We start from the raw sequence: 13011 nt of genomic DNA on the forward strand, positions 1-13011 counted from the left end.
ACACAGGAGATGAAGAACTGAGGAACACACAGGAGATGAGGAACTGAGGAACACACAGGAGATGAGGAACTGAGGAACACACAGGAGATGAGGAACTGAGGAACACACAGGAGATGAAGAACTGAGGAACACACAGGAGATGAGGAACTGAGGAACACACAGGCAATGAAGAACTGAAGATCATACAGGCAATGAGGGAACCTGGAACGCTAAAATCTGCCTTGTTCTCGATGTTGACAAATGGAATCAATAAAGGTGTTGGCAGCATCTCAGGTGTGAACGTGGACCAGCTGCAAGAGAGCCTGTGTAATTAGTGTCTGACTGATGCATGCTGGCCAAAGACATCCATTACCATCAACTGTGGTTTAAATATAGCCTGGACCTCTATGATGTGTGAGTCACGAGAACCTGCGTTAGAAATTGTGAACGTGTACACATGCATGCAGCCATAAGCATAAACACACATAATGACAGAACATCAGAACAAGTAAAAGGGTAAAACAATAATGTAAGGTGCAATCAAAGGGCTGTGACTTATTGTTTAACCTCTGACCTCAGACCTACTAGTGGAGGAGTCTGAATCTTTGGTTACAGAGACAATCATACCATCAGAACGCAAGCCAAAGGTGAACTATCTGGGTGTTACCATGTTGTGTGAATAAAAGAATCAAGGTTCTGGTGCCAGTGTTCTTTAATTAAAGAGATCCTGGCCTGACAGAGCCAGTCCAATGGCACGGAGACCTTAAATGACTTGGTTTCAGGAGTAATGGTGAAGAAAGTGGAGATTACAGCCACGAGGTCAAAGAGGGGAGGACACCAGAGGCTGGTTCTGTCATGTGCACGTATAGTTAATGCACAGAGGCCATGGGGGGGATTTATTTTCTCCTGGGACCATCAGCTGTCACCATGGAAAGTGGGTCTCCATGACAAATGGACTGCCGGTGATTTTAGCTCCCATGGTGCACCAGATTAAACAATGACTGACACAAGAAGGTAAGGCTAGGAAAGTCCTCCAAGGTAAATGCATATAGTTTATAGATTGGTAGTATAAATACAAAGGGGATAGATACACACAGCGTCTTGCAAAATAATTCAACCTTCTTAAAATTCATCAGATTAATCTGGATTACAAGTGATACACTTTAAGAGCAAACTGGTATGTAGCAACCTTTATTATGCAGGCAATATCAGCCTGTGTATTCTCAAAGTGTTAGAACATGTAGGTAAAGTGAAAAATTCTGCAGCTTAAATTGTAACAGGTTGTTTGCGCACCAGCCAGTGGCCACCAGAGGGCGACCACGAGCTAGGAGCTACTATGGGCTCATTAGCCTGATTTCCTCAGGTGGCCCAACCCTATATAACAGCTTAGCAAAGTGCACTCTATGAGAAGGCTCTGTGTGTGTGCAGCAGACCGTGGTAACTGGTAAGAGCCTTTGGAACTGGAACTGGCCTTTCTCACTTTTTCTTCCCTTGTGTTTTTGTACAGATGTTTCTTCTGGGGAGGGTTAGGGTCTCTTTCAGTTGTTTGTCTTAGTCTCTGTTGTTTGTTCTGTCTCGTCCATACAGTGGTGTCTAGAGTCTGGGTCCCTGTATTGGGTTGTGTTTTGACCCCTGGACCAGATGAGTCCTCTGGGCACTAGTGAGATGGTTGGGGGTTTGTTCACCTCATCTGGCAGGGGGAACCCGGGGAACCCGGGGAACCCCCCCCCCCCCCAGCTCCTTCCTCCCTGTCTCAACATTATTCTCTGAAGTTGTTCACCCCCATGTCCTACTGACATCCACAGTAGAGTAGCAGCTCCAGCTGTGTGCGTTATGGCTCCCACTCTCCCTTCACTTCAGACCTTCTTAAAGGTGGAGGTCCTGTCCTCTTAGAGGAGGAGGTCCTGTCCTCTTAAAGGAGGAGGTCATGTCCTCTTAGAGGAGGAGGTCCTGTCTTCTTAGATGAGGAGGTCCTGTCCTCTTAAAGGAGGAGGTCCTGTCCTCTTAAAGGTGGAGGTCCTGTCCCCTTAGAGGAGGTCCTGTCTTCTTAAAGGAGGAGGTCCTGTCCTCTTAAAGGAGGAGGTACTGTCCTCTTAGAGGAGGAGGTCCTGTCTTCTTAAAGGAGGAGGTCCTGTCCTCTTAAATGAGGAGGTCCTGTCCTCTTAAAGGTGGAGGTCCTGTCCTCTTAGAGGAGGTCCTGTCTTCTTAAAGGAGGAGGTCCTGTCCTCTTAGAGGAGGAGGTCCTGTCCTCTTAAAGGTGGAGGTCCTGTCCTCTTAGAGGAGGAGGTCCTGTCTTCTTAGAGGAGGAGGTCCTGTCCTCTTAAAGGAGGATGTCATGTCCTCTTAGAGGAGGAGGTCCTGTCCTCTTAAAGGTGGAGGTCCTGTCCTCTTAAATGTGGAGGTCCTGTCCTCTTAGAGGAGGAGGTCCTGTCCTCTTAGAGGAGGAGGTCCTGTCCTCTTAAATGTGGAGGTCCTGTCCTCTTAGAGGAGGAGGTCCTGTCTTCTTAGAGGAGGAGGTCCTGTCCTCTTAAAGGAGGATGTCATGTCCTCTTAGAGGAGGAGGTCCTGTCCTCTTAAAGGTGGAGGTCCTGTCCTCTTAGAGGAGGAGGTCCTGTCTTCTTAAAGGAGGAGGTCCTGTCCTCTTAGAGGAGGAGGTCTTGTCCTCTTAGAGGAGGAGGTCCTGTCCTCTTAAAGGAGGAGGTCCTGTCTTCTTAAGGGAGGAGGTCCTGTCTTCTTAAGGGAGGAGGTCCTGTCTTCTTAAAGGAGAAGGTCCTGTCTTCTTAAGGGAGGAGGTCCTGTCTTCTTAAAGGAGGAGGTCCTGTCCTCTTAAAGGAGGAGGTCCTGTATTCTTAAAGGAGGAGATCCTGTCTTCTTAAAGGAGGAGGTCCTGTCCTCTTAAAGGAGGAGGTCCTGTCTTCTTAAAGGAGGAGGTCCTGTCCTCTTAAAGGATGAGGTCCTGTCCTCTTAAAGGAGGAGGTCCTGTCCTATTAAAGGAGGAGGTCCTGTCCTCTTAAAGGAGAAGGTCTTGTCTTCTTAAAGGAGGAGATCCTGTCTTCTTAAAGGAGGAGGTCCTGTCCTCTTAAAGGAGGAGGTCCTGTCTTCTTAAAGGAGGAGGTCCTGTCCTCTTAAAGGATGAGGTCCTGTCCTCTTAAAGGAGGAGGTCCTGTCCTATTAAAGGAGGAGGTCCTGTCCTCTTAAAGGAGGAGGTCCTGTCCTCTTAAAGGAGAAGGTCCTGTCCTCTTAGCACATCCAACTGGTGCTTCACCCCTGATCACCCTCACAGTTCTGCTGCACCATTACAATAATTATGCAAATTATTATTAACAATAAACGTTTTAATAATAATGATTACTTATTATGAATAATACTTAATTTTAATTATTCTCTCCTTGGGAGAACCAACTTTAAGTTTGTTAATAAAGGTTTCTACCAACTTAATGCACATTTGGGAATGATTTTCACTAATTTTTCCTGTCTGATTTCTTCAGTTGTTGGTGTTGGTGAATCACAAATACAGTTGTGATCAAATTTATTCAACCCCCAATGCTGCGAAGGGTTTTATGGAATTCAGTGCACATTTGTAATTGTGTTCATAATGAAATCTTACAAGGACTTGTTAAAGAACTAAATGCAACTAAGATAGCATCAATTTTTTTTGTCATAAAGTATTAAATGGCCTTTTTGTGATTTCTTCATTGACACAATTATTCAACCCCTTTACGACTACCACTCCTAAGAACAGAGGTTCATTCCAGTGTTTTCCATCAGGTATTGAAAACATCTGTGGATGTCAACGAGCAGCAATCAAGCATGATAAGCACCAATTAGGCAGATTTAAAAGGACTGTGATACTCAGCTCCTTCTAGACATCTACTGGTGTGTTTCCAAGCATGGTGAAGGCAAGAGAATGGTCCCAGAAGACAAGAGAAGAGGTTATTGCTCTTCACAAGAATGGCAATGGATATAAAAAGATTGCGAAGTTGTTAAATATTCCAAGAGACACTATCGGAAGTATCATTCGCAAGTTCAAGTTAAAGGGCACAGTGGAAACGTTACCTGGTCGTGGCAGAAAGAAGATCCTGACCGCGACTGCTGTGCGCTACCTGAAGCGTAATGTGGAGAAAAATCCCCGCGTGACTGCTAAGGAACTGAAAAAAGACCTGTCAGATGTGGGCACTGAAGTTTCAGCTCAGACAATAAGGCGCGCACTGCATAACGAAGACCTCCATGCTAGAACGCCCAGACGCACCCCCTTGCTGACTCCAAAGAACAAGAAAAGTCGACTGCAGTATGCCAAAAGTCATGTGGACAAGCCACAAAGGTTTTGGAACAGTGTACTGTGGTCAGATGAAACTAAATTAGAACTGTTTGGGACAATGGACCAGCGCTATGTTTGGAGAAGGAAGAACCAGGCTTATGAACAAAAGAACACCTTGCCTACTGTGAAGCATGGCGGGGGGTCAATTATGCTTTGGGGCTGTTTTGCTTCTAATGGTACAGGAAAGCTTCAACGTGTGCAGGGTACCATGAATTCCCTTCAGTACCAGGAGATCTTGGAGGAAAATGTGATGGAGTCAGTCACAAACCTGCGGCTTGGGAGACGTTGGACCTTCCAACAGGACAATGATCCGAAGCACACATCCAAGTCCACTAGAGCATGGTTGAACATGAAAGGCTGGAACATTCTAGAGTGGCCATCGCAATCACCAGACTTAAATCCAATTGAGAACCTCTGGTGGGACCTAAAGAAGGCAGTTGCAGTGCGCAAGCCTAAGAATGTGACTGAACTGGAGGCTTTTGCCCATGAAGAATGGGCTAAGATACCCATAGGTCGCTGCAAGACACTTGTGTCAAGCTATGCTTCACGCTTGAAAGCTGTCATAACTGGAAAAGGATGTTGTACTAAGTACTAAAAAATAATGTCACTAGGGGGTTGAATAAAACTGATAATGATGTGAGCACAGTAAAGACATTTGTGGTTATTCCATCATAAATATTATGTTATGTTTGTCTAATTTATAAGTGCCTCTTTGATATAATTGTAAATAAGATGACTGAAATGATCAAAATCAATGTCAAACTGGCCAAAACACTTTATTTCAGTGGGGGTTGAATAAATTTGATCACAACTGTAGCTTGTCTATCATGTCCCTATATTCGTCACCACTGGGATGTCCTTCAACTGGAATTATAATCCCATTCCTCATTGAGGAGAAGCAGCCCCACAACATAATGCTGCCACCATATTCCACTGTTGGGACAGTATTTGTTAAGGAAACAGGTAGTGGTAGGTTTGCACCATATGTAGCAGTTTGAATTTTGGCCAAAAATGTTTCCTCTCATCTGACTATAAAGTCATATTCTAAATTTTATTTAGAATAAATTAGAATTTTAGAATTAAAATAAAATTAGAATTTTATTTAGACTACTCTAATGCTTTCTGGCAAACTCCAGCTGTGCATTCATGAGTTTCTCTTCAGTAATAACTTATTTATACACAATTATTACTGGCTAATTGCATTGTAGAGCTCTTGATATTTTTTTACTAGTGCCACGGCTGAGTTCTGGAGCTCCCCCTAGAGCCCGAAGGAGGGATTTGCCTTTTCTATGGCGTTCCTTCCAGTTTCTCCTCTTGGTCTTCTGCTGGGTTCAACAGCTGTGTCATGTCATGGTTATATAATGCAGTTTCCATTTCCTCTCAATGGATCTAACTGTGCTGACTGTGAAATCCAAACACTTGGCCATATTATTTTCTAGGTTTTCCTTATGCATGAATTACTGGATTATTTTAAACCAAAAATTGATAGATATAAATTATTGGGTGCAATGCAAGATTCATGACTTTGGTTTACAGCCAAACCCCCCCACACACACACACACACACACACACACACACACACACACACACACACACACACACACCATCCTCCAACGTCATCATCATGCTTCTCAAGCCCCGCCCCCCTTGCCTCCCTCTCTCACATGAACTACCGAGAGTCGCTTCATCCTGCCTGGTAGAAAACAAAGCTAAATAACCTGCGGGATGATGGATGGGCAGGCTGTGGTTGCCGGCGTCCGGCAGCTCAGCGAGAGCTTAGAGGACGTTCCGCGCTGGCGGCCCCCACTCAAGGAGAACGGCGACTACGCTGGCTATTAATCACGGCCCGGGTCGAACCACTCATGGCCGGGTCCACGGCAGATAGCGCAGGGTTGGCAGCATCACGCCAGATAGTGTACGAGTTACAACGGGCTCGCTGCTGACAGCCGCCCTTGAGTGGGAGAGGGGGCCGTACTGAGGGCATCACAGATGCGTGAACACTGCTTCCGAAACCTCAGTGAGGAACCGTTAAATTAACGTAAAATTAACACCTACAGTACTAGTTTGTACCTACACTGTAAAAAAAAACAGTTTTTTTACAGGTTTTTCCCAATAAATTTTACAGTTTTTTCCTGTATTTTAAAATGACAGGGAAAGTGTATTACAATTACCAGAACAAACTGTTTATTTAAAAATGTCATGTGATTTAACAAGAAAAATCTGTATAAATTAAATACATTATAAATCTGTTTTTTAACAATTCTTAGATAATAATTTTAACTAAACAAACTGTAAAAAGAAAGTAATATTGATTAATCTTAATGAGACAAAGTAATAGAATCTTCTGGAATTAATTTCAAGGAAATATTACAAGACAACATTGATGCATGTTTTAATTTAAGTTGTTGAGCGGGGGGGGTTTGAACGTAACACTCAAATGGGTGGTGAACGTAACACTCGTCTGAAAATAAATTCTCCGTTTTAAAATATAGTCTCCCGTTAAAATTTTTTTGGCATTTGGGTCCGTATCCATTTAATCAGGAATGTGATTGGGTCCGGACAGGACGGCGTTCGGGTCCGGATCCGGACCGCGGTCCGCCATTTGGTGATACCTGATATAGTGCTAGAACATGTGTCTGGCATTCCTGTCCGATCATAGTTTAACTATAACCGTAGCGTTGAAATGTGTGTTCTGACGGTTCGGAGTTTATGGCTCATTTTAACTATTAATGTTATATATATTTTTATATTGAAGCGTCGGTCCAATGGGGGACGGCGCTACTTCCCATGAGTCTCTGCGACTCCGGTATCGTTATCTGTTAATGTGATGTCTATGCATGTGTTGATTAATTGTGTACTTGATTATGTGCATTACTTGGTTTAAGTCCCCCTTCATCAATTTATGTAGTCGTACTGTGTGAATTATTCTATGCCATGTTTGTGTAGTGTTGTCGTGTTATTGCCGTTCTCTCATGTGTTGTGTCTAAATTAAGTCTCTTCTGCGTGATCGTGGGGTCTGGCGTGATTATGTTGTTGAGGCAGTTTGAATTTAAAAAGCCTTGTGCTGCGGTGGATCTGTTTGCTACCTCTCCTTCCTACACCACACTGCAATATTGTTATAATTGAATGTGAACTAGAGTAAAGACCACATTCAATCTTAGGAATATTTCCTTTAAAATGACAGTGTTGCATGTTAAGTGTTATAATCACCGTTTTTTTACAGTTTATGTATGTTTTTAAATTTACAGTACTTATCTGTTTTTTTACATAAACTGTAAAAAAACGGTAATTTTCTGGAAACGGGGGGCGCCAGAAAATTGCCGTTTTTTTACAGTTTATGTATGTTTTTAAATTTATAGTACTTATCTGTTTTTTTACAGTAATTTTCTGGCGCCCCCATTTCCAGAAAATTACCGTTTTTTTACACTTTTTTTTTTTTACAGTGTAGCTAGACTTATAACGCTGTAGTTTTTACAGTTTTTCTCAGTCAATGTTTTGTTCATTCAATCTCCACACCTCCTTGTCACTTGTGCACATCATAACTGCATTTCTCATTGTGTTTCACAGTTTGCAAATGCTTTTGTACATTTTGCAAATGGACATGGACATGGAATTGTCTGTTCTTTTTTACGTTATCAGTTGCTTATGTCATGTTTATCAAAATATATTGTACGGATTGTCTGTTGAATTGTCTTACCCTCCAAAACATTTAGTCTTTAGGTCATCGCCTAGGTCATTATATGCAAAAGTGCTGAACATGTTGTCATAATCTCTAAGGCATCAATTTATTTAGTTTATTTCTTTGTTACATTTTGGTAATTTATCCTAATTTGATTAAATTGTTTGCAAGCGAACATTCAGTTACAGTAAGAAAGGGAATTTGTGAAGGTTTAGATCAACCAATGGTCTCAACCATACGTCAGAGGTGCGTCTCATGAACCTTTACTGTAACATTTATAGATGCTAAACACAGCAGTATCACAAAGTCTCATAATGGAAAGACAAGGCCATGTACAGGGTGAACAGCCAAGAAGAGGAGTAAGACTGTATGGTGTAGAGGGGTAAGACTGTGGTGTAGAGGGGTAAGACTGTGTGGTGTAGAGGGGTAAGACTGTGTGGTGTAGAGGGGTAAGACTGTGGTATAAAGGGGTAAGACTGTGTGGTGTAGAGGGGTACGACTGTGTGGTGTAGAGGGGTGAGACTGTGTGGTGTAGAGGGGTAAGACTGTGTGGTATAGAGGGGTAAGACTGTGGTGTAGAGGGGTGAGACTGTGTGGTGTAGAGGGGTAAGACTGTGTGGTGTAGAGGGGTGAGACTGTGTGGTGTAGAGGGGTAAGACTGTGTGGTGTAGAGGGGTAAGACTGTGGTGTAGAGGAGTAAGACTGTGTGGTGTAGAGGGGTGAGACTGTGTGGTGTAGAGGAGTAAGACTGTGTGGTATAAAGGGGTGAGACTGTGTGGTATAAAGGGGTAAGACTGTGGTGTAGAGGGGTAAGACTGTGGTGTAGAGGGGTGAGACTGTGGTGTAGAGGGGTGAGACTGTGTGGTGTAGAGGGGTAAGACTGTGTGGTGTAGAGGGGTAAGACTGTGTAGTGTAGAGGGGTAAGACTGTGTGGTATAAAGGGGTGAGACTGTGTGGTATAAAGGGGTAAGACTGTGTGGTGTAGAGGGGTAAGACTGTGTGGTATAAAGGGGTAAGACTGTGTGGTATAAAGGGGTAAGACTGTGTGGTGTAGAGGGGTAAGACTGTGTGGTGTAGAGGGGTTAGACTGTGTGGTGTAGAGGGGTAAGACTGTGGTGTAGAGGGGTAAGACTGTGTGGTGTAGAGGGGTAAGACTGTGTGGTGTAGAGGGGTAAGACTGTGGTGTAGAGGGGTAAGACTGTGTGGTGTAGAGGGGTAAGACTGTGGTGTAGAGGGGTAAGACTGTGTGGTGTAGAGGGGTAAGACTGTGTGGTATAAAGGGGTAAGACTGTGGTGTAGAGGGGTAAGACTGTGGTGTAGAAGGGTAAGATTGTGTGGTGTAGAGGGGTAAGACTGTGTGGTGTAGAGGGGTAAGACTGTGTGGTGTAGAGGGGTAAGACTGTGGTGTAGAGGGGTAAGACTGTGTGGTGTAGAGGGGTAAGACTGTGTGGTATAAAGGGGTAAGACTGTGGTGTAGAGGGGTGAGACTGTGTGGTGTAGAGGAGTAAGACTGTGTGGTGTAGAGGGGTAAGACTGTGTGGTGTAGAGGGGTAAGACTGTGTGGTGTAGAGGGGTAATACTGTGGTGTAGAGAGGTAAGACTGTGGTGTAGAGGGGTAAGACTGTGTGGTGTAGAGGGGTAAGACTGTGGTGTAGAGGGGTAAGACTGTGTGGTGTAGAGGGGTAAGACTGTGTGGTGTAAGGCTAAAGGGGACAAAACAGTGAAATAAGGGCAACAATTGTGGACCATGTTTTACATGTAAGTCATAGTCTTACAATGGCTGAAGCTGGTCGGGTGCAGCTGAATATTGGAAGAACAACTGTGTCTTCAGTCGTTCAAACATTTCATAGAGAAAACATATAATTCAGAAATGTGCTCTCCGCTGTAATGCTGCACATTGACATAAATTCTGACGTTATTCAATTTTTTGTTTTGCATTTTTGCATTCTTATACCATATAGGATATCAAGAGTAGCTCATAGGGGGCCTGAGGTTCTCACACAACAAGAGGAGGCTGTATGTGCTCAGGTTGTTTTGAGTGTGTAGAATAAGGTTCTAATTTTGCAGTTTTTCCAGTCAGTTGTCTGTCTTTTCTGAATTTCTATCAGAATTTGCAATGCAAACAACACAGTCAAACAATATTGCTGTACAAATTTGATTCCAGTCCAATTTCTTGCTATCAGTCTCCCACATACAGTCATGTGTAACTTTGTGTTCCAGTTTGTATGTGTGTAACATGTATTTGATATACCACAGAATGTGCAGCGTTCTTGAAATCAAAAGCTTAGCTAGTTTCCCTCAAAATATACAGTCTACACTGACTGTGACTTATAGTTGCACTGACAACATGACTAAGTATTTTGACTGCCTTGTTCATAGGCAATGGCACACAGACTAGATACTCTGATGGCACTGACAAATTGACACCTAAATATTTGCTTTTGGAGCAAAAACAAAGAATTTTGAGTGAAGGATGTGTTTATGCCGGTATTTCATTGAGTTTTGCTGTTTGCACTAACTGTTTTGAGAAATAAACTAGTTGTGATGCCAATGTAAACCATGATGTGAGAAATGAACCAAACCGACTGAGAAAAACTGTAATTCGATACGAGGGACACTCTATGACAGGGGTGGCCAACCCGCCAGAGACCTAGAGCCATTTTTTGTACTGTGTAACGGCAAAGAGCCACATCATGCATTGACGAGTGTAAGTTGTTGGGGGGGGGGGGGGGGGGGGTGTTAAATTATTAGCTGTGAAGACAGTCAAATGCGTGTTTTCCACTACGGCGATTTAAAAAGTATTAGCGGCTCGCTAGGCTTGTAAACAAACCGCGCACCACGAAAATGTAGCAGTTTGTCGCCCCGTTAGTGCAGGTGAGCCCGCGGACCGGCTGGGGAGCCGCACGAAACCAGGCAAAGAGCCGCATGCGGCTCGCGAGCCGCGGGTTGGCCACCCCTGCTCTATGACACTGAATTTTATTGGTTAATTTAATAGAAGTATGTGACAAACTTTTTTTTGTCAGGAAAAAATTGCACCGCTTGCAAGAGTAATTAAAAGTGAGAAACAAAGTAATAATCCACAATCCATGTGCTCGGAGTCGTTATTTGCGTCTGACCAGGAACTGACAGGACTTATCTGCTCCGTTGGGCTAAGCGGTTCTCAGTGACTAACTGCTGGCATAGGTACGGTCCTGATGGCCAATACTAATCCTGGTAGAGATGATGCTCAACTTTCTAGGATGGTTCTTGGCTGTAAACTAGACGTTTGCGCTAGCAGTCTAGTAATAGACCTGATAAAAGAAAATTAAGTGATGGGTGAATGAAAGAGTGCAAGTACGAGAATGAACATGCATGCATATCAAATACCGGATCTGTGGTACCGGTACCGGTACCGGATCTGTGGTGTAGCTCAGAGTGGAGTTCACTTAATAATTAAAGCAAAGCCATGAAGGGGAGCCCAGCAGCTAGAGCTGTGAAAGGGGAAAACGACGTGTCTGCACTGCAAATGGAACCCCACATAGTTCACCTTTGGGGTTTCCTGTAGTAAATGTCATTGTAGCCAGGCTAATGCATGTTTTGATAGCATGTCTTGGTAGATCCCCTGAACTGTGCATGATTGTGGGATATATGAAGAAATCTGACCTGCATAGAAACTGTTACTCATAGACAGTTACTACAACATGTATAAACATCTGAATTCAGTTTGACAGCACAGCTATGCATACACACCTAGAAGAATCACTGCATGCAAATTATACTGCATACTGCATTCCCTACGTATATTATAGATAGATAGATAGATAGATAGATAGATAGATAGATAGATAGATAGATAGATAGATAGATAGATAGATAGATAGACAAATCTGACAAGTCTGAGAAAGAAGAAATGTGTTTTGTTACAATGCTTTTTTGTTTTGTTTACCTGTGTAGACAAGGTGGCCTAAGACACATTAGCTTTCTGATTGGTTAAAGCACACTTAAGCTTTACACTTTGGGGATCATCTCCCAAACTTTGGCATCACCTGTTTCATATCAGTATGGAAGAAATTCTGCTTAAATAAAGGAGTCATTTACTGTGCTTGGGGAGATATTCATAGGACATGCTGTATTGAGGACACAAAACAACAAGATTAACCTAATTAGACAAAAACGCAATTGTAGGTTGCGTGGAGACTTAAGTGGTTTAAATGGCATGTTTAGTAACAGTAGGTTTTGCCACTCATCTGTGTGGCTCCATCAGAGTGGTGGAAACTCATGACAGGGTCATTCTACCTGATATGCAGTAGTCTGGATCAGTAGGCTGTTACAAAAATGAAATACATTTACAATGACTATAATTTATTACTTTCTCTCTCATGCACACACCCAGACGCACTAGCCCTCCAACCCATCTGCAACACACACACACACACACACACACACACACACACACACACACACACACACACACACACACACCTCCGCTAAATACTCAACACTGTATTACTTCTGACTGTGATCACGACGGTGTCATTCATTTTAAATGCAAGGAGCAATATTAGGTCATCAGCAAGTTTTGTCATCAAGAAAACAGCAAACAACGGAGGACATGCAAATTTTGGGACAAACACATCCTGCATACTCACACACACACAGTAACCAGCCATATAGACATCAAAGCTGCACAAGCCACAAATGTGGATGGCCGAGATATTAAACAACAGAACACACAAAGCAATAATCAGCCGCGAATGCAAACATGGTTCCTATCAGGTACTGTGTACACTGCACATGTTCACTCAAAAACACAGATACAGCAAGGCTGTAGCCCGAGTCTCAGCAGCGTGTGCACATACATCAATGCACTCACTAAGATTACAATCACAGCGCGGGGATGGTTCTGGGTTATAATGTTACCTTTTGGGCTTGTGGAAGCTATGGAAAGGATTTGAACAAAACAAAAAAAAAAAAAAAAAAGACAAAACATCAACAGGAAGTAATGTGTGGTTTGAATGTACATGTGTGAAACACTTGAAAATTATGGACAGTATTT

The 13011-nt window shown here is 43.2% G+C and overlaps 1 protein-coding gene across 1 annotated transcript in view; it reads right to left on the reverse strand.

The window, feature by feature from the left end:
* cacna2d3a (calcium channel, voltage-dependent, alpha 2/delta subunit 3a) overlaps window positions 1-13011 on the reverse strand; it is a 242577-nt gene that overhangs the window by 75752 nt on the left and 153814 nt on the right. Inside the window, exon 14 of the mRNA XM_077003026.1 lies at window positions 12876-12893. Within this exon, the coding sequence (XP_076859141.1) occupies window positions 12876-12893 (18 nt within the window). The remainder of the gene's footprint in view (window positions 1-12875; window positions 12894-13011) is intronic.

Source organism: Brachyhypopomus gauderio, chromosome 4 (genome assembly GCF_052324685.1).
Source record: "Brachyhypopomus gauderio isolate BG-103 chromosome 4, BGAUD_0.2, whole genome shotgun sequence".
Classification (NCBI taxonomy): Eukaryota; Metazoa; Chordata; class Actinopteri; order Gymnotiformes; family Hypopomidae; genus Brachyhypopomus; species Brachyhypopomus gauderio.